The 23,133-nt window shown below is 38.5% G+C and overlaps 1 protein-coding gene across 1 annotated transcript; it reads left to right on the forward strand.

The window, feature by feature from the left end:
- The first annotated feature begins 280 nt into the window (after window positions 1-280).
- LOC131255885 (C2 and GRAM domain-containing protein At1g03370) lies at window positions 281-21,287 on the forward strand. Its single transcript, XM_058256805.1, has 9 exons — window positions 281-976; window positions 3,526-4,758; window positions 7,158-7,340; window positions 7,801-8,084; window positions 8,191-8,307; window positions 8,883-9,145; window positions 18,058-18,226; window positions 19,698-19,970; window positions 20,185-21,287. The coding sequence occupies exons 1-9, from the start codon at window positions 628-630 to the stop codon at window positions 20,377-20,379; spliced, it is 3,066 nt and encodes a 1,021-aa protein (XP_058112788.1). The 5' UTR covers window positions 281-627; the 3' UTR covers window positions 20,380-21,287.
- The last annotated feature ends 1,846 nt before the right edge of the window (window positions 21,288-23,133 follow it).

The raw sequence follows: 23,133 nt of genomic DNA on the forward strand, positions 1-23,133 counted from the left end.
AAAAAATCCCCCAAATCTCTCTTCGGAAAATCTAGGGTTTCTTTCGGCAACTGATGATGGCAATTCTGTAATTCTTCTGTAATTCCTTTCTCGATTTTTTCACTCTCAATCTGGTTTCTCTGTTTTTGGGGGGAGAATTTGGGTCCTAGGCTTCAGAATTTGTTCTAGGGTTTTTTTTTTTTTTTTTCTTTTTCTTCTATATCTGGAAATGGAATTTCCGTGAACATTATTTTTAAATCTCTGTATGAAAATTGAAATTATGTATTTTAAAAAAAATATTTTTTCTTGATTTTTGATGGATGATTTTTCTATTTTGTTCGAATATTTGTGAAATTAGGGGTTTCCACTTTAAATCGGATTTTTTTTTTTTTTTGTCATTTTCTCTGATTTTTTCTTGTCGAAATTCCTATTTGGTTTTGTTGTTCCGTACTTGTTTTCATAGAATTTCGTGGGTGATTTTCATGTTCAAATGAAAAATTTTGTATTCTTTAATTCAAGAAAATTAGGCAATTCTAGCCACTGAATCCGTTCATTCTCTATTGATTTGTACAAAAATTTCCTGCATTTTTGTTGCGTTAATTTCCTGCGATTTTGAACTTCTTTTAAAATTTCCACAAAATTTTCCAAATGAAGCTCTCTGTCCACGTGATTGAGGCGCGGAATTTGCCCGCTATGGATCTCAACGGTTTCAGCGATCCGTATGCCCGCATACAGCTCGGGAAGTACAGGTTCCGAACTAAGGTCGTGAAGAAGTGCTTGAATCCTTTTTGGGATGAAGAATTCAGCTTCAGAGTCGAAGATCTCAATGAGGAACTGACGGTGTCTGTCTTGGATGAGGACAAGTACTTTAACGATGACTTCGTGGGTCAGTTGAAAGTGCCTGTGTGGAGAGTCTTTGATGCAGAGAATAAGACCCTTGGAACTGTGTGGTATCCGCTGCAGCCCAAGAACAAGAAGTCCAAGAACAGAGACTGCGGTACGTACAGAATTTATTCAATTTTATTTTTGTTTTATTTTTATTTATAGATGTTGAATTGTAGATTGGGTTCTGGGATTTGTTATGGTTGTTTCTTTTTCTGATATCTCTTTTTGGTAGTTTGGTCTGATTTCCTTGTCTGGGTGTGTGAAAACTGAGTTTTTAGACATGGGGTAAACACCTGACTTTTGATCGAGCATTCGGGACATTTGGGGCCCATGTTTTGGTGGTCTGAATGGTTCAAATTGTAGGTTCCATTGTGGATGGGAGACACCTAAAAAGCCCCCCCTTATGATCCTTGTCATCTGATTTGGACCCTGTTAGATGTGGACCATCTGATTTGTAGTCGTCCATCAGGATCATTGATAGTGAAGACATCAAGAAATGATACATTTCATGGTGGGTCCCGCAAGATCAATTGCTCATAGGTTTGTAAATAGGTGGGCCCCACCTGTTCTGTTACTTGATTAGTTTAAAAATAATGCTGTTTCTTTTGACTGAGTATCATTAGATTGCACCACATGATCTTATTATATGAAAATTGAAGTTAATTTCACATCATAAATAATCATCAGCATCTTCAGGTACCTGGTCCCAGCTATTTGGGTTTGGCATGAATTATCATAATTGCTTTGACAAAGTTCAATTACTGGCTGCCAATCTTTCTTTACCTGGGCTTGGGATAATCTTTAAATGGGATTCATCTGTATCTTATCAGAAATCTGTTATTGGTGGTTGGATCTCATCAACTGGTTAATGGTAAAATACTCACTTCAGCTGTGGACATGAACATGTATACTATACATAACATGAGTTACACGGCTAGGTTTTGGACAATTTTGGCCAAGAAATAGTTTTCCTAGGCAGAGAACTTTGAATATTGAAGGGTCATTGGAAGGCAATTTAAATGAAGTTTGGGTATTTTGGGAATTGAAAAATGTGGCTGTTGTCCGTCGACGGTTCAGATTTCACTTGCAGCATGTCTTTAAATGGCTTATATTATTTTCTATTTAAAACACCATAAATCTACTTCTGTGAGTTTTTAAAGATGAAAGTTTGATCCTAATATGAAACCATCATTTTGTGTACTTCTCAATTTCATTGCTGATGTCGTGATTTATTTCATTTTGTTTTATGCGAAATTGCAAAATCTGTTTTTGGTAGTGTTGCTAGTTATGCTGTTTGCTAAAAGTTAAAAGCACCCTCTTGATTTTTTTAAGCATGAAAGGATGATCCTGATGCTATAGATGAAAATTAAATTACCTGCATCTTGTTAAAAGCACTTGAACAATTAGGCATCATGGATGCCGTCGTTAAACTTAAAAATTAAATACTTTTATTTTAAGTAATAATTACAATCACAATATTCACCATCTTTGGTGCTGTTAAAGCTGTAACTACTTTCTGAAAACAGTGGAAGTAGCCTAGAACCTTCCTCATAAATGCCTGCATGTTTACTTCACAGATCTCTAGTACTTGTTGTGAGAGTTGCTAGGGTGAAAAATGTAAGATTGGTGTTTTTTAGATGACGCTAACTATTTTGGATGCATCCATCAGTTTTCTTTTAGAGTATTCTCCATTATGAGAATTTATTGTTGTTCTTTTTCAAATAGTTAATTTGTTTCCTGCTTTCCCTTTGATCTTCAAATTCTCAAAACGTTTTATTTTGGTGGCTGAAATTGCTAATTCATGGTGAAAAACTAAAATTCAGTTAGTTTTTGTTTGTTTTAATTATCTCCTTTTGATTATCAATTTTCAGACTTCCAGATGGTATTGAAGGACCACGTCTAAGCTTGGCCTTATCTCTTCCAAGTTAGTCTGACCTATGGGTTTGAGCCTGTAGCTCAGTGGTCGACAGCCTGTATTCGGAATTGGGGTCTCAGGTTCAAGTCCAAGTTGCCTATCAAATTAAAAAAAAAAAAAGAAAGAAGGAAAAAAAGTCTAATCTCTTCTAGATTAGGTTGTAATAGATTTTATGTCTTGCTTCTTGGACTACTTTACCATTAGACCCACATGAAACTGCTTATCAGCTCAGTATTTCTAGCTCCTTTTTGAGCTGTACTAGATCCGCAAAAATTTGCAGTTTTTATCTTATTTTATATTTTACATAATAATTGAATTACTCTGTTTGCAAATGGTGTTTTCGTCAGTTGGGGAGATCAGTGTTATCCTGGCCCTTTTAATGTATTACTCATTTAGTTAACATGGATGTTTTGCATTTTACACTGATAAAAGGATGTGGTGAAACAAACAGGCCTTAAGGGAAAATGCATTTCCCTGTGGATATGGTCTTTTTGTGAATTTCATGAATGTTTTGGATTTTAGATTTAAGACTTGTAGAGTATCAGGCTTTTCATTTTCTCGTGTGTATAATTTAAGCATTGGGAACTTTTTTATTCAGGAAATTGTAGAACCTATTCATTTACATTGCCAAATAATCAGCAGTATGTTTGCACAGAAACAGGGATTTTGTAATGTTTTGTAAATTCTTTAAAAGTTTAGGACCCTATCATGCGCCATGGCCATAACCGTTGGTTTGATTTTTTCAGGTGAAATTTGTCTCACCATATCTTTATCTCAGAACAACTCTTTTGTAGACCAACTGCCAGTTGCTTCGAGGTCTGTGAATGATGATCACGCACCAGAGAAACCCACAACCCCTCCCAGAGAATTGTCAGTGTCTACTAATGGTACTGTGGAAGAAGCCATACCTGCTAAGGATGATAAGTCATATGCGCAGACACTTGCTGAACGTCTTGTTCAAATTTTTCTCAACAAAAATGGGGAAACAGCATCCACCACCAATGAAGTTGCTGTTTCGTCAGACCTGCAAGAAACACTACCCAAGACTGAGGTTCAGGATAACAAAGTCGAAGACATGTCCTCTTACAACACATTTGAAGAAACACTGAGAAGTATAGAATTAAGAGATCAAGGAGCAGAACTGCCTAGCAATTTACCGGGAGGAGTACTTCTAGACCAACAATATGTGATTTCACCAGCTGACCTGAATTCCCTTATTTTTTCACCTGGTTCGAAGTTTATGAAATCTTTGGCAGAGCTGCAGGGAACTACAGACCTGCAAGAGGGACCCTGGATGATTGAAAATGGTGCAGACAGCTTAAAAAGAGTTGTTTCCTACACAAAGGCTGCAACTAAATTAGTCAAGGCTGTGAAAGCTACTGAGGAGCAAGTATATGTGAAAGCTGATGGGAAGTTTTTTGCAGTTTTATTAAGTGCGAGCACCCCGGATGTTCCATATGGGAGCTGTTTCAAGGTAGAACTGCTCTTCTGTATCATGCCAGGGACTGAGTTGCCATCGGGAGATCAATCGTCGCGGTTGGTAATATCATGGCGTATGAATTTTCTACAGAGCACCATAATGAAAGGCATGATCGAAAGTGGGGCCCGACAAGGTCTCAAGGACAGCTACGAGCAGTTTGCAAAATTGTTAGCTCAGAATGTAAAACTCGTTGATTCGAAAGATCTTGGGTCTGATAAGGAGCAGATATTGGCTTCTCTGCAGACGGAGCAGCAGTCCGATTGGAAGCTGGCTGTTCGGTATTTCGGGAATTTTACTGTAGTCTCAGCTGTTTTTATGGGATTATATGTATTCACACATATCATGCTAGCTATGCCCAGCACCATCCAAGGGCTCGAGTTTAAGGGATTAGACTTGCCAGACTCAATTGGGGAAGTTGTTGTGTGTGGGGTTTTGGTTCTTCAAGGTGAACGTGTCCTAGAGAAGATAGCTCGCTTTATGCAGGCTAGAATGCAAAGAGGTAAACTCCTTTATTTTCGGATCAACTTGATTTCTCTTAGTTAAAAGGGAGTATTGTGTAGCAGGAGGAATTGTAGGGCCATGATGCATCAGGATATATACACATTCCCGTTCCCTGTCCATACATGTGCAGCCCATGGTTGTCACCATGGCCATTTATCTAATGGGCCCCATCATGGATGGGCGATACCCCAATAACTCTTCAAGATTAGAGAAGATCCTAACCTTCTGGTCCATGGCATTCAGATATATGGTTAAGAGTTGAAAAAAGAAATAATTTGGTGGAAAGGCCAAGGTTTGGAAGGCTGAGATCTTGCAATCTGGGGGATTTTAGGGTGTCCTTTGTTTATGCTGGAGCCTGTCAAATGAACCTTCCGGGATCCAGATCTCCACTCTATGGGTCTGACTTTTATGAGCTGAGCACACGAGAATGGCAAGCATGACCTGATACATTATGGAGCTATAATTCCTCTTACCATGAGGGTTCTTGATTCTAATCAGTGCACGATAGTATTAATTGTGAGCATTTATGTAAAGTATGATTGGGAATGAATTCATTTTCCTTAACCATACCAACCACAATATTAATACTCACACATGAAGGCATATATTCTGATACCTGACTTCCTAAAGATATATTTCCCTGGCTGAAATGCCAGTCATGTCCTCCAAGAGTTTATTTTGAGGGGAATTATTACAAATGGACTAGTTTTAGATATGTTAATCCTGCATTTTGCTTTTAAAAATGGATGAGTTTCAGAAAATTATATATATATATATATATATATGGGAAAAGGTACTATGCGCTTGACCTCACGAGTCCGTCCCATGAGGTCGAGCTGTGTGGGCCCCACCGTGATGCGTTTTGAACATCTACCCCATCAGTTAGATGCACCATTCCATCGTGGGCCTAGGTCTCAAAAATCAAGTCAATCCGTGACTTATGTGGGCCACACCACATACAGAAGTGGGGAGGTGGCGTGCACCATTAAAACATTCATAATCATTTTTTGGGCCCACCGAGATGTGGTTTGCAAATCCAGCCCATCCATTATGTGTGTCCCACTTGAATGAGGGTTCAGACCAAGTTTCAGTAGCATTCAAAACTCAGGTGGGCCCCACCAAATGCTTTTATATGTTTTAACGGTGTCTTCACATGATTTTAGATGGTATGGCCCACCTGAGTTCCGTATACGGCTGATTTTTGGGATATACCATAATTTAGAGGGCACCCATCAAATGCACGGTGTTGATGGTCGACACGCATCACGGTGGGGCCCACACAGCTCGACCTCAGGGGAGCTAATCGTGAGGTCGAGCGCATAGTACCTTTTCCCACACACACACACACACACATATATATATATTTCTCGAACCGAGAGATCCATGAATCGGGATCCTGATGCATATAGATACAAATGGTCCAATGGGAGCAAGAATTTCCAGGAACATTTCGTTTCTGAACAGAAGCACCGTTTTCAAGTAGTGTTCGATCGATTACGTATTAATCAATATTCGATTGATTGGTTTGAGGTTATCGACAAACAAGATTTGTCTAAGTCACTTCGTTTCTTTTTGTCCAATATATATATATATATATATATATATATATATATATATATATATATGGGAAAAGGTACTATGCGCTCGACCTCACGATTAGCTCCCGTGAGGTCGAGTTGTGTGGGCCCCACCGTGATGCGTGTCAACCATCAACACTGTGCATTTGATGGGTGCCCTCTAAATTATGGGATATCCCAAAAATCAGCCGTATACGGAACTCAGGTGGGCCATACCATCTAAAATCATGTGAAGACACCGTTAAAACATATAAAAGCTCTTGGTGGGGCCCACCTGAGTTTTGAATGCTGCTAAAACTTGGTCTGAACCCTCATGCAAGTGGGACACACATAATGGATGGGCTGGATTTGCAAACCACATCTCGGTGGGCCCAAAAAACGGATTATGAATGTTTTAATGGTGCACGGCCCCTTCCCACTTCTGTATGTGGTGTGGCCCACAAAAGTCACGGATTGACTTGATTTTTGAGACCTAGGCCCACGATGGAATGGTGCATCTGACTGATGGGTTAGATGTTTGAAACGCATCACGGTGGGGCCCACACAGCTCGACCTCATGGGACGGACTCGTGAGGTCGAGCGCATAGTACCTTTTCCCTATATATATATTTATATATATAGTACAAACCTAAGCATGCTTTTGGTTTTCATAATTGTACCCACTTTCTTTGCCTTGTTCAGGGCCATCAAGATTTTGGTTTTCTTAGCTGCAACGTCTCTGATTGACAAAAATATACATGTTTTTCTCTTGAAAAATTTAAGTTTATGTGGTTGCATACTTTCTGGTAAATAACTTGAATAATTGCATCTTGAATTTTAGGCAGCGATCATGGAGTCAAAGCACAGGGTGATGGGTGGTTGCTAACTGTTGCCTTGATTGAAGGAACCAACTTAGCGGCTGTGGATTCTACTGGATTTTCAGACCCATATGTGATATTGACCTGCAATGGTAAAACAAGAACCAGCTCAATCAAGTTCCAAACTCTAGATCCTCAATGGAATGGTAAGCTATTGTAATTTCTCTGTTTTGTATTTGTACTGTTAATGTATTGAGCATATCTGTGATGCCACTTAGGATATGGCAAGGGGACAATTGAATGTGTGGTTAAGCCCGAGCTCAGGCAAGACTGTTATCAAGCTTGAAATTCAGGTTCAGGCCTGCTGTTTATCACCAATCACATCCAGACCTGGAACAGGCTTCAATTGAAAAAGTTGCTAAACATTGTCATGGGCATGGTTGTTTATTTGTTGGGCCCAAGTATCATGCCTTAGTCCAATTTGCAGTCATAAAGTTCTGCCAGGAATCCTGAAGAGCCAGGCTAGCCCCTTGCAGTCCTAGCTACTAGAAGATAGTAGCTGTAGCACTTTTGCTGGAAAGTCCCTAGTAGAATTTCAGACAGCCAACTCATGATCCCAATTTCTCATGTATGGATTTTTATTATTGAATTTTGTTGTTCTTGCAGAAATATTTGAATTTGATGCAATGGATGAGCCTCCATCTATGATGGATGTGGAAGTGTTTGATTTTGATGGACCCTTTGACGAAGCAACATCCCTTGGACACACTGAAATCAATTTCGTAAAATCTAATTTGTCTGAACTGGCGGATATATGGATTCCTCTTCAGGGAAAGTTAGCTCAGGCATGCCAGTCTAAGTTGCACTTACGAATCTTTTTGAACAATACAAGAGGTACTGATATCGTTAAAGAGTACATAACAAAGATGGAGAAGGAGGTTGGGAAGAAGGTGAATGACTGTTCTTGCTTTGGGATGCTCATTACCCATGCTACATATCCATCTTTCTACTATTGTTTTTCTCATTTATTTTATTAACATTTGAAAATATTTGTAGATAAATTTGCGGTCACCACAGACAAACTCAGCATTCCAGAAGCTATTTGGGCTTCCACCAGAGGAATTCCTCATCAATGACTTTACTTGTCACTTGAAGCGAAAAATGCCTCTGCAGGTGCTGTTATCTTTTTTGTGTTATGGATCATATTACTGATTAAACTACTAAGAGACCCCAGCCCCAGTAAAGGAGGGTTGATGAATGTGGGCAGCCTTGGTAAAGGAAGGATGATAATGATGGCGATGACAATGAAAACAACCCAAGGTTATGCCTAGTATCCTTGGGTCTTTAGCTTGTAGAAGTGAGGGCCATGTTTCAGTGATAAAAACCATTGATCCGATGGACTCTTCCTTTGATGGGCCATGTCCCAAAAGCTCTTTCAATTGAATATGGACTATGTCCATATTTTTCTTCTTAGCAGTCTATTTGCAGGTCAGCAAGAGACGGGTTAGGATTGTTCCATCTGGGGATTTTTAGCAACAGTCCATCTACCGTGGCAGCCCACGAGAGCAATGGTTTGGATCAAGAAATATTAGGTGCCACTTGCACAAACTACCAACAACCTGATGATATCATACATGCGTAATGTTGAGGATCATATATCTCCACGTTCTTTTTAATGACTCATACATACATTCTTCCTGTTGATACCATGTATGCTTGATCATGCTTATTTGGTTCCTTTTCTGCAGGGCCGTCTCTTTCTATCTGCAAGAATAATTGGGTTTCATGCAAACTTGTTTGGACATAAAACAAAATTCTTTTTTCTTTGGGAAGACATAGAAGACATCCAAGTGGTCCCTCCATCTCTAGCATCTGTTGGCAGTCCATCTCTTATCATTATTCTTCGCCGAGGCAGGGGTATGGATGCCAAGCATGGTGCCAAGGCACAGGATGAAGAAGGCAGGTTGAAGTTCCATTTCCAGTCGTTTGTATCATTCCATATAGCCAACAGGTACGAGTTTCACATCCTTTCTACTTTCAATAGAAGTTCTTTACGTGCTTTTGTGAACAAGGAAATTATCAAGTTTTGATCTTGATGCATCAAGGCATGTGGTATCCTGATGCACCAGTTGGTACAGGTGGAATCCATCATTCAATGATCCATAATGTTGATATGATGGGCACCATCATGGATGGGGGATGCCCCAGAAAACTCTTCCTATTTTTTTGGCCTTTTCTATACCATTTCATGAAATTTCTTTAACATTATTCTCTTTATTTTGTGAGTCTAGGGCTGTCAATGGGCCAGGCTTGGGCCAAGCAAAATAAAAATTTCGAATAGGGATGGTCTGTTAGGCCCGGCCCAAACAATTCAAAATCCGAGCCAAAGCCGACCTCAGGCCCAACCCATTCACATCCCTACGTAAGTCACTCATGAGTAGTGTTCGAAGTATCAGTATCACTACATGTTTCACTGGCTGGGAATACATAAACAATATTGATATTGCCCATAATATCGCCGATAACCGGAAATGTGGGAAACATTGGACAAACATGGGGAAAATGATAGATTTTTCAGTGAAACTTCAGGAGATGTTAAAATACACATTTGCATATTTAGGAATTAAAAAATTACAAAAAGAATGCATGTATAATAAGTTTTCATTTAATGGGGGCCTAAAAGCATGTGTTGTTGTAAGAAATCAGTCTAACCATCTTAACCATCCCATATATCCATCAAACCTTCTATCCAAGCATCCATTGATATTTCGGAATATCGACGACATGATATTTTGCTGAGAAACCGTCGACAACTAGAAAGAATATATTGCGGTCTCGATTTTGCGCATGTTGCGATAATGCTAATATCATGATATTATAGATATTATCATCGACAAATTAAACACTACATGCAACCATGCTCCCATAAAGTATTTGAAAAGATTTTTTTTTTTTTTTTAATAAACATTTTTTTTTTTTTTGCAATATTATTGAAATATCATCAATACACTAGCGATACAAGCAACATCTGGAATTTACATAGTTGCAAATATTAGCAATACATTGGTGATATTGATACATTGGCAACACAAGTGACACTTGAAATTTATGTAGTAAAAAATGTTTGCCATATTAAAACATTGGCAATAAATCACTGATACTTGGAAATTTTAATACCACCCATGTTATTAGTATCGTTACCAGTGTTATCGGTATCGTCGAGTTGGAGATAGAGATATTATCGGAGATATTTCAATAATATTGGAGATAATTTGAACAATGTTTATGATGATTAGGATCCTCTAATTTGGGGATTATTGGGGCCAATGTTTTAAATATTGACGATATTGGCCGATATATCCCACGATATATCTTGTATCCCACCTGTGCGATGCGAAACGCATAGGTAGTGCCGATATATCCCACATGTTCAATCTGGTGAGCATTTTCAATTTTCGATACTTTTTTTTTTTTTGGTTGAAATTATGTTAAATCAGTATTAAATGGTTATAAATCCATTAGTTCTTCATGTTTTGCATGAAAAAATCATGGAGTTGGAGCTTTAATTTCAATATCCATTCGTTCTTCATGTTTTTTTTTTTTTTTCTTCAAAATTTTCCTTCAATTAGTCATCAATTGAGATTAATTTCGAACTATTTAGGAGTATTTGATGAAATGATCATCACATACACTCTAATTTCGAAATTTGAATGTAGGTGGTCTGATTTGGGGAAAATTCGAAATTTCTCCCAAATTGCTTGCAATGTTGTACTCCAAACATGAAATCAAGCATGTATGAGGGCTGATCTACTGATTCGTTAAGTCCTTGTCAATTTTCAGAAATTCAAAATCACTTTTTAATTAAAAATTAATAAAATATTATTGAAAAATATATATTTTTTAAAAATTTCCCTTCAACCAGCTGTCAATTGAGTCTAATTTCAATGTAGTTAGGAGTGTTTGATGAAATGATCATCACAACACAAACACTTTAAATGTTATGCATTCAATTTGAATATGCATTAGTTCAGTTAGAGGACGCATAGCTTAGAACCCTATACAAAGGAAACCTATTATGTGCACTTCTTTTTTGAGATGTTATGATTTAAAAGTGTGTATTAAAGTCTTTTTTTAAAACAATCCCTAAAGTTTCCTTGAAAAATTCTACCATTTTCCCAATGTTTCCTCATGTTTCCCAGAAAGTGCGATAATTTACCCAATACAAACGATATATCCCGTGCGATAACTGATACGTATCTGTATCCCAAGGGTGCGATACGTAACGCAATATTGATATTTCGAACGCTAATTGGAGCATCACCATTCAAAGTTTCTCCCACCAAATCCATTGTGGTCGCTGAACCATGGGTCCACCTGTACAGACTGGGCAGCCATGACAACCGGACATGTCCTAATGCATTTGCTTTATGTGCTATTATGTGGCAACTTGTATGGCTGTGCTGCAGCTAGTGCACCGAATGTTTCGTGGAAATTGAGAATTTCTTATTCAATCATCTTTCAAGGATCATGCTACAATAAGATTGATTTAGTCAAATGACCTACGGATCCGATCCCCAGTCCATGCTTGAGAAGTTAGTAGTCTTCAGTAATTTTCCCCTTTTCGTCAATATTCCCTTCAAGTTTCAATTGTCTTCATCGAGCTTGTATAATGTGTAGTCTTCTTCATGCTTCTATCCGCTAACCGGTTTGTGCTTGAGAAGTTAGCAGTCTTCTGTATTTTTATCTCTTGTCACTAAGCCTTTCATGTCCTGTGTCTTCATCCAGCTTGTATTATGCATGCTCTTCCACGTTCTTCTATGCATTAATCACTTTCTTCTCTTAAAATGTCAGCATGAATGTTATACCCCAGGCAAATTTGTGATATTTGATCAGGTTTTTAAACTGATTCCCATGGTTCAGTGATCTCAAGCATTGATATGATTGGGCCCACTCTACATGAAGCATGACCCCACAAATCATTTTGATGGGCTGATCCTATCCTTTGGTGGCCTGCAAGCAGATGGTGGAAGAGAAATCCAGTAAATGGTTCGCTTTTGACTGGAACAAGACCTAACATTGGATAGTTAAGAATAGGATCTTCTAGTCTGGGAGAACCTTCAGGCATGGTCCATCTGTGGTGGGTCGGAACCATGGGTCTCACTTTTACGATCGGAAAACTGAACAAGATCATTTATCTATCTTCAAATTGTGGGTCCTCATTACACCCCTTCCCTCTGCAATTGATGGAACTGTGGGGGAGATGTAGATGATTTCTTTCGACAGTTCCAAGACTTTGCTTTTAGAGTTGGGTCTTTGTCATGGTCAGAACATCAAAGTAGAGAGAGAACAACATAGAAAAGAGGAAATTCAAAGGATAAATGATGGACAGATCATCCACCCAAAAGCATAAACACTTCCTATAAAGGAGCTTTCTAAGCGGACATGCATGTGCAATAAAGCTCGTGTACATCCACACAATATAGCGGACAAATGACCCTAGAGACCTACAAAATCAACAACTAACAAGTTTGACAAGCACACACCATTAGAGTTGCCAAATTACAATCCTTACCAAAGCATCCCTTGCCCATGAATGCTTAGGAAATATAATATTATTTATTCTCAACTACTTCCTATGTGTGAACTGTTTTATCCTTCCTTTGGCTCATCCATTGACCATTAACAAGACCCTCCTACATGAGCCCACCAAACCTTGCACATGTCCCACTTCATCCATCCCATTAGTTGGTTCTACATTAAACATGCATTCTTTGCATAAATGCCAGAACTTTTGTACTCGTACAGATGAATATGAATGTTTTTATTTCCAGATATAAAGATGTTAAATGCATTCACACATACATGCCAAAATGAACATATAATTGCAAACAATTTCCTGTGTTTCAAAAAACAAACAAACAATTAGCTCAAAGCATTTGCACATATGAAAAAATATTTTTGTTTTAATGAAAAAAATTAGAACGATGACATCAAAGAATACCTTATAAATAGATCAAAGCGAAAAGGGAAAAATATAAGAAATGATCCCTGCCTGATATCTCTATTATCCTTGAGTTTTTGTTCAGTTCCTCTTTCATATTATTTCGGCAAAACAAATAAAACCCATTTTTTCCTAGGAAACATGCTACACACTTTGCAGATGGTTTCCTGCAACTAAGGGCCTGTTTGATTTTCCATTTCCACTGTAAATACCTTGTAAATGGGTAATGATTATTTCCTTACATAATTACTGCATGGTTCCCAATGCGTGATTTGATAGGCTTACTTTTTGAACACGGAAACCGAGGAGGTGCAAAATATGTGGGGTCTACTGTGATGTATGTGGATTATCCACAGTCCATCCGTTATGCCAGCTGAATTTAGGGCATGAGCCAAAAACTGAGGTAGATCCAAAGCTCAAGTGGACCACACCACAGGAAAGCATTGGGAACCTGTTTTCAAAGTGGAAATATGCGAATTTTCAAACAGAGTGAAAGTGTAATAACTGCCTATTTACCAGGTATTTACCAAGGATTTAGAAAATCAAACAAGCCCAAAGGTGCAGCCCAACTTCCTGTCCTTTAAAGGACTGAATTGTTAATCACGAGAGACCAATGTTGGCTTTCTTCATTGCCATTTAAAGGATGGGGCTGAGGTGGAATTCTTTTTGTCTATCATTGTTTCACTTTTGGGGTTGTGTAACCCAGTGTTTTCTGTAGCGTTGTAGTGTAGCGTACGCTACGTAGCGTAATTCCCTGGTAGTGTAAGCTACAGGGTATGTAGCATAAGCTATGATGCATGTAGTGTGGTAGTGTAAGCTACAGGGTATGTAGCGTAAGCTACGCTGCATGTAGCGTAGCGTGTAAGCTATAGGGTATGTAGCGTAAACTACCTGAAATATCATTTTTTTCAAGTGTTTTTTCTATGTTAGTTAAACACCTATTTTAAAATGGTGATGACTTATACCTATGACACATGGCACTACGTTAAACTAATCCAGACCATCCAAATTGTGGTCCATATCGTAGATAGAGCACTTAGATCAATCTGGACCATCCAAATTGTGGTCTATATCATGAATTTGTGATATTTCAATAAATAAAAAAGAAGTCATACTTAGAGATGTCTAAAGGCAAAGAGAGAGGGATTTTACATGGAAATAAGTAGTTGATGATATGGATTCGTAGTCAAGAACTGATAGAAATTATGCATTTTTAAAAAGTTATCATATGTTCTATTATTTTAATTAAAAATATTAGGATTGTCTAGCTTACGCTACACGCTATTGAGGGCCAAACGCCACTAATTTAGGAAAATTAACCACTTTCTCTAAAAGCTCGAACTGTTTGAGTACGACGAATTAATCCCTTTATCTCATAGCCCAGGCCCCACATCCGGTGTGAAAATACCCCTACATTAATTACCCACAGGGAGGAGTCTCGAACACGAGACCTCCTGCACTGATACCAATTTGATGTAGGACAATTAACCACTTGCTCTAAAAGCTCGAACTGTTAGAGTACGACGAATTAATCCCTTTATCTCATATCCCAGGCCCCACACCTCATGGGTTAGGACCTCGGCCGAACCCCCCTCGTGGGCTCGTGGGCTCCAAATCACACGGGCCGCCCACCTCGAGTGTGTCCCCGCATCCCACGGGCTACCCCACTCGAGCCCAGTGTGAAATGCCCCTGCATTAGCCACGCTATACGCTACACGCTATTTAAAACATTGGTGTAACCTGTGATTGAGATCATGCCCCACAATGCAACTTTTTGGTCATATGCCAGTGCTTCACAATGTTCCACCCAGTAATCAGGACTGATTCAACACTTCTATGTTTTATAATATGTTGGACTTACAAAATCCAAGGTAGGCCCCGAATTCATCATTCAATTTTCTTAATGATACAATGAGAAAGAGTTTGGCTTATTATCATTTGGACTCGCATAGGTACAATGATTTATGCCATTTTAGTCTTATTTGATTGTGGATCTTCTGTTACTCTCTATGTTTTTAGAATACATTCCACTCACGTGCCAGCATGGCACATAGGTGTGAGATCTAATCCATCCATCAGGTTGGTGACACCTACATGTTCTGCTTTCAGAGTGAGATGAGTCTTTGTCAAAGTCTGAACAACAAGTGTAGATAGAATACCATAGAAAATAGAAAATTTGAAGGATAAAAGATGGATAGATCATACACCCAAAAGCATAAACACTTCCTGCAAAGGAGCTTTGCTAAGTCCACATGCATGTGAAATAAAGCTCGTGTACATGCCACACATGTGCCAGCACATGGCACATAGGTGCAAGATCTAATCCATCCATTAGGTTTGTCCCATCTTCTACATGTTTTCCCAAAAATAAAATCTATTACCAATCAGAATGTGAGCCCCAATATTGGAAACGGGTGGGTGGATTAGAAAACCTTAGCCAAGTATTTTAGAGGTAATTTTTATTTTTTACAAAGTGTGGCCCACCTGACCGGTGGATCAGCTTGATTAGGGCATCAATATGGTTGTGCTGTTTTGACAGATGGATTGGAGCTCGGACCTGTCGCACCATGCTGGCACGTGTGGTATGTACATGAGCTTTATTACACATGCATGTGGGCATAGTAAAGCCATCCTATAAAGTGTAAATTTTAAAAAATTCTCAAGGGGATTATTTAAATTCCAATTTTTGACCGATACCCCATGATGTTTTTGTGAGAACCACTCCGACCATTAGATGTGTAATACCATGTTAGGACCAGGGCAAAAGAAAAAAAAGGCTGACCTGTGATTCAGCTAGGCCTCACCAAAGGAAACAATTAGGAGAGAGACGTCCACCCTTGATTTTTATAGAACCCATCCTGATGATTATATGATTTCCACTCCAATCATTAGATGCCACCAAAATTTAGGCTTGGGGCCCAAACATCAGGCCCATATGTGATTTAGGTGGGCCAGATGAAGGGAAACAGTTTGGAGGCTGAGGGTTGCCCTATACATTGTTTCCAATCGTGTGGTCCACCTGAACCATAGATGGGGCTGATTTTTGGACCCCGGGCCTAACATGGGGTGACACACCCGGTAATCGAGTGGATTTCACATAAACATCATGATGGGGCCCACTGAGCCACTGACTCCTTTGTTGGCATTGCCAACCCCAACTTCTGTTGAGAAATCTAATGGAAGGTACTCCAATGATAATTGCTTAAATTAAAGGGGTAGCTTATTAAAAACCCTTTTGAAAAAAAATACCAGAATGTAAATTTTATATTAAGTAGGTAGTTTCTTGTAAAATTTCCTTTAAAAAACACTCATTATTAAACCAATGTCGAGAAACAATTTCCTAATGTCAAAAGGCTTTTAACTCAACTCATTATCAAACCTATGTTCGAAGTATCAGTATTGGACTATGCATTGAATCCTTGGGATATGGAAATATCATGGGGAAAGTCAGAAATATCACATGTATTGTAGTCCAAGGGAAACATTTGGAACTTTAGGAAAATGGTGGAATTTTTCAGTGACACTTTACAAGATGTTAAAAGATGCAGGATTACACACTTAGAACTGAATAGAAAGTTAAGGAAAGAAAATAACTGAATAGAGACCTAAGTATTAAGAGCGCTATTAGTAGCTAAGTAAAAGAACAAAAATCTCCCAAGGAAGAAGATCTGATAAGGAAGCTGTTGTGTAAGTGATTAAAAGTCACTTCCGTGATTGAAAGACACAAAGAAGATGAGATGTGAAGCAGGGAAGACTGATCAAGAGAAACCAATGTCATTAAGTTCTCTAAGTGGAAACTTACAAGAGGAAAATATAGCAAACAGCTCTCAATATCGCAGATATCATGGGAAATATCGGGTAATATCAAAGGTATCATGATATATCGGCATGTAAAGACAATATTATCATTATACAATTTTATTTATTTATTTATTGTATTCCAGGATGGAATCATATCTCCAACAATTGTTACTGAAAATATGGTCTGATATTGTCTATTCATAGAACACTAGACTTTCTAGAACCCTTTACAACTCAAGAATAGACTTCAAACCTGAAGGAAAGTAGACTATACTAAAGATCTAAATACTGGACTTTCTAGAACCCCATACAACTCAAGAATAGACTTCAAACCTAAGGGAAGTAGATTATGCTAAAGATCTTTTAGATCTTTCCAAAAAATAATTACGTAAAAGATTCTAAAAACTAATTATTCCTAACTTAAAAGAAACCCTCTTTGCTTCTTCTTCCCGTTAGCCCCTATTACATAAGCATTAGATAAGGGCCTGAAAAACTAGCAACACAAGCTTCTTCTTCTTCTTTTGAAATATCTTTGAAAAGCCATGAAACTGAAAACAATAGTAAAGAAAGTCTCAAGTATTAATTAATTCTAACCAAATTAAACTACTAATTAAGTTAACATATATAAAACAACTCTGATTAACAACACCTTTAGAAGCTTTGAGAACTCCAGAACCATCTTGAAGTCTCAAAGATTAGAAACCCAAAATCAGTCTCTTATATGTGCACCACATATGTTAGGACCCTAGAGCCACGTGATCACCCTACCTTTCAAATTCTCTATTATGTGATACTCTATCATATTTTGGTTATGATTTGCTCTGTTAGCATCAGAATTGCATAATCTTGGGCTCGTTGTAGAGCTAATTTTATAAGCTTTCAAACGGGTCCACGTTCATGTCATTCCAACATCACTTGACCCGAGTTATTATTTTAGGCATCACCACAATTAGCTAGAAATCTATCAATTCTATGTTCTCCTTCCTCTTGGGCCTATACCTTTATGGATGTGGCATTGGTTCCACTTTCTCCTGTAGTCTTGCATGTCATTAATTTTTTTGACACTGTTTTAAAATTTGATGATTAGCAAAGTTATTAAATTATTTACTTGTATGAAACAGGACCATCATGGCACTATGGAAGGCAAGAGCTTTGAGTCCTGAGCAGAAGGTTCAAATAGTGGAAGAAGAATCCGATGCCAAGTTCCTCCAAACTGAAGAGAGTGGATCTTTCTTGGGCATAGAAGATGCTAGCATGTCCGAGGTTTATTCCTCTGTGCTTCCTATTCCTGTGAGCTCTCTCTCTCTCTCTCTCAAAAAAAAAAAAAAAAAAAAAAATGTTCACATTCTCTGTCTGGCCGGCAGCTGGTCATAAAACTTTTGCCAATCTGCCACTTAAATGCCAACGCCAAATTGTTGGGAGAATGGCTAAGATGGTAATGATAAATAGAGAATGAAGAGGATATAAAAACCTCTCTGCAACGCTCAATGTGAGCATTGGATGTGTGAGATTTGGACAGTATTTTGGATTGCGGCCCCCACCAAAAAAAAAGGGTTGATGTGCTCATAATCAAGATGTTCCAAAATGGTTTACATAATGTAAACGGTGGGCCTTAAATGGCTGTTACGGAAAAAAAAGAAGACCAATTACAGGGCCAAAACACCGTTACTGTTATGGAATACCATGCTCATCATTTAGGGCCCACATGTATGTTGAATGCAGACAGTCGGTTATTTTATGTTAGCCATCTTTCCATCATACCCACCTGATGAGCTGACTGGCCTATTTTTTTGGCCAAAAGATATGTTCTTGCTGGCAAACTCATGAATGGGCCAAATATCTCATGTATACCAGAAAGATGATTCTAAAAAAAAAAAAAAAAAAAAAAAAAGCAAAACGGACAGGAAATGTTCGTGTTTAATTCAGTCTTAATCATTAAAAACACGGAAAGAAAACAGAAAAGCCAAAAATTCTAAGAATGAATAGTTCGGTTTTAATATGGTTTGAACTACAGGAAAAAAAAAGAAGAAAAGAAAGAAAAGAAAAACAAAGTGAAAAAATGGCTATGTATGTGCATGTGTCTCTATATTATGTATAAATGAGGTTAAAAGTAGAATAAATAGAATTTCTATGTTTATGACAATAATATACATATAGTTAGGAGCAGCAGCAATAGGTAATGATGGTTTGGGCCTGTCCAATGGAGACAGAGCTGTGCCAGTTAGGAATTAGGAGAGGATTGGCACAAGTTGAAGGCTCTAAAAGTGCAAAGGAAAGGCCTAAAAGCATGTGGGTGTAGGTAGAAAAGACTGTTGACCTATGGCCTTTGATAGAGTGGAATGGTGGTAAAGGATTCATGTAGCTGACCCAATTAGTTGGGATGATGCTTAGATGATGATGAATATACATATACTTGAATGGTGTTCTTTGCCTCTCTCAAATCCTTCATTTTTTGTAAAGGTAAAATCCTATCCTTCCAGTGGGTGGTGATTGCCAATCTCTATTTTTGGAATTGCCCCCAAAAGATTTTCTTTTTGAATAAAATGTGTATTATTGAAAACAATAAAAAAAAAAAAAACGTGTTTAATTCAGTTTGCCCAAGAGAAGAAATTTTTTTTTTTTTTTTCATACAGTTTAAACTTTTAATTAATATACGAGTTTTTTTCTTTTCAAACATATGGAGTTTGGGTCAATTATGATCTCTCTCCACCCCCCCCCCCCCTATCTATCTATCTATTTATTTATTTATTGTGCATCTCAGGCCAACTCATTAATAGAACTGTTCAATGGAGGTTACTTGGACCGTAAAGTAATGGAGAAAGTCGGTTGTCTTGATTACTCTTCCACTCCATGGGAATTCGTTAAGAATGATGTGTACCAAAGACAGCTCTGTTACAAGTTCGACAAGCATGTCTCTCGTTACGGAGGGCAAGTGACAAGCACACAGCAAAAATCCCCCATTCCCGACAGAAATGGATGGGTTGTCGAAGAGGTCATGACCCTCCAAGGGGTCCCGCTAGGCGATAATTTCAGTGTATGTATTTGCTTCATCTGGTCATTTATTCCATGAATTATCATGGCTAGGAATTGTAGGCCACTGATTGATCTTCCAATATAGAGATTTTTTTGGTGCATCTCACATTCATGGTTGGACCCTGTCGATCACTGATCCACTTCAAGGGCTGCCCTTTTTATGGATCGGAATGCATGGGTTTCGTGTGTGATCATTGCTTTTGTCTGGTTTGCAGCTTCATATAAGATACCAGGTTGAGGGTCTCCCATCTAGATCGAAGGCATGCAATGTCCAAGTATTCATGGGAATCGCGTGGCTGAAAAGCACCAAGCATCAAAAAAGGATTACTAAGAATGTGATATCAAATCTGGCCGATCGCCTGAAAGAGATGTTCAGCCTAGTTGAGAAGGAATTCACACCGGGAAAATAGAAAAGATCCATTGCAGTTGACCGCGTGGGTAGTTTTTATTTTTTGTTAATTTATATCACCAAGCCAATGTCGCTAAGGCCGTTCCCTTCCCCCAGCTGGAAAATACTAAGCACGAGAATCATCTGCTGTATTTCCTAGAGGCACTGGAGTTGTAGGGCCCATCGCATCTCAGGGGATACAGACCAAGGTGCAACAGTTTGTGAATTCTAGCTTGGGTTCAGAAAGTGCGCTGTTTCAGGAAGTGATTTGCATGAAGAAAACGACTCAATTTGTCTACTTGCAGAGCGGAGACATTGTGTGAAATGATTAAAGCTGAATTCTGAAATTTTGGTTGTTCAGAGGTCGAAAGAAACGGATTCATTTGCATAAGAAATTGGGATCTAGGACTTCATTTACAATTCTCAACACACTCATTTTTAAGCTTCTAGAGTGATGTTCTTTCTGATTCCAGACTAGTTCTTTTCTCCGTTGAGAGAGGAATTTGAAATGGTAGCCAAACAGAAGATTGTTGTGTGTCTGAGCTTAATTCCATAATTTCCTTGTATCCCATTCCGACAATGTCCGTACAGCTGAGAGAAGACAGGCAGGGGTGGCAGGGCATTGATGTGTTGATGGTTATGTAGACTTTTGAACCCAAGACCATGGCATTGGTATGAACAGCTGACTTAACAAAAGATTCACTGCGATGGCATGATTTTCGCTCTCAAATTGATAGAGGAATTTCTTTGGTCGTCTCAATGGAGCATTGTTCTTCATTTGTAATTTATGTAAATTTTGGAATTACATTGCTTCAAATCTCAATCGAGAAACAGGTTCAGTTTCTGCTGAATCATAACTGTAACATCACAATGTATTGAAATTAATGTAAATTTTTTCTTTGTCAATTGATAAGTAAGCCTTTTCCTTTTGCTGGTGAGCTAGTATTTGGTGAATCAAGTTAAGCTTATTGTGTCCTAGAAATTAGGGGATTGTTTGGATGTATGCAAATCAATGGAATGTGGGATAGATAGTCATCTCAACCGCATTTTGTAGGTGTGGGAGTGTTTGGCAAAACCATCTTAGAAAAGAAGCTTTTGACAATAAGAAAGAAGGTTGGAGACTGGGATAAGATCAACCTGGCCCTCTTTGGTCCTTATTTGAGTCATGATTGAGCTAAGTCATCCTTATTTTTAATACTGACTTGTGGTGCCGAATCAGATCAGAGAATCATGCCCATTGAGGACGTAGATTGGATACTGCCCTTGGATGTAGCAACATTGGTACAAGCATGACATGGCATAATCAGCGTGGCTTATTTATTCTCGTAGAAAGATGTGTAGATAGCGACCATGGAAAGAGGGACAAGAATTAACTGTGACCCTGCCACCACAGATGTTAACGGTGACATGATGTGGTGGGATCTGAGTGGAACATGTGTTACTGTCAGGATGGGCCTGGTTGGGTACATATTCAACCTAACCATACTGACCCTGCCCATCGCAACCTGGCTACTGGTCGATGCTGTGGGCTCCACCATGTTGTATGTATTTTATTCATGTTGTCCATTCATTTTTCCAGCTCATTTTAGTGCATGAGCCCAAAAATGAGGCAGATCCAAATCTCAGGTATACCACACCTTGGGAAGATTGGTGATTGAATGCCCACCATTAAAAACTTTCCAGGGTCCACTGTAATGTTTATTTGCTATACAACATTGACACAACACAGATACATGGATGAAGGGAAAACCCTAACATCATCTTGATACAAATTTTATGGCTCTCAGGAAGTTCATAATGGTGGGCATTCAATCACTACTGTTTCTTATAGTGTGGACCACCTGATACTTGGATCTGCCTAACTTTTAGGTTCATGCGGTAAAATGAGCCGGAAAAATGGATAAACCACACAGATAAAACACTGACATCATGGTGGGGCCATGGTGCTTTTCCAGCAGCCATTCAGACGGATTAGGTGTTACATGGGTAATACATTAGTGGTTGTTACCCTGACCGTGGGTCCACCTTGATGAATGTATTATATATCCACGCATTCATTCGTTCTTCTGGATCAAATATGACGTGGTCCCGAAACTTAATCAGATCCAAATCTCAAGTGAGCCACACTACATGAAACAATGTTGATTGAATGTCACCATTAAAAATTCCCTAGGGCCCAACGTAATTTTTATTTGCCATCCAACCTGTTTATAAGGTCAAAGGGACCTGATTGAAGGGAAAATACATAAGATCAGCTTCATCCGAAACTTTTATGGCCTACAATAAGGTTTTAATGGTCAATCACCACAGTTTTCAGTGGTGTGGTCCACCTGAGATTTGGATCTGAGTAACACACACCAGCAATCTTATCAGGTAAGACCTAATCTGCTCCGACATCCCACAAGGTCACCAAACATACTGTGGTAGCAGGGTGAACACCCAATCTGAGTCCTGGAAATACATTCATATGTGATCCACCTTAATCAATGCTCTCTAAAATAGAGTCTAGTGTATTATTATTGGATGCATTGGGCCTCAACCTTTCCACTTTGGTTCATCTTTCAATGGTTTGATACATGTGCTTCAGCTATTGTGCAAAAAGATAAAAATTCTGATAATATATTAGAGAAATATATTGATACTCTTGTAGAGTTCGAGGGTGCCATTGACAATATGCAGGTTACTCGAAAATTGCGTAATACAAACTAAACTGTTTAAATTATAGTTTTTCAATTAGATGGACCACCTACAAAAATCTAAGCTTAGATAGATGGAC

Source organism: Magnolia sinica, chromosome 9, assembly GCF_029962835.1.
Source record: "Magnolia sinica isolate HGM2019 chromosome 9, MsV1, whole genome shotgun sequence".
In the NCBI taxonomy this organism is placed as follows: Eukaryota; Viridiplantae; Streptophyta; class Magnoliopsida; order Magnoliales; family Magnoliaceae; genus Magnolia; species Magnolia sinica.

Excerpts from the sequence above, each read along its gene's own strand:
- LOC131255885 (XM_058256805.1), top strand. The coding sequence starts at position 628 with ATGAAGCTCTCTGTCCACGTGATTGAGGCGCGGAATTTGCCCGCTATG. Across the intron at positions 9,146-18,057 it reads TCATTCCATATAGCCAACAG|GACCATCATGGCACTATGGA; the intron begins GTACGAGTTTCA and ends TGTATGAAACAG. Across the intron at positions 19,971-20,184 it reads CGCTAGGCGATAATTTCAGT|CTTCATATAAGATACCAGGT; the intron begins GTATGTATTTGC and ends TCTGGTTTGCAG.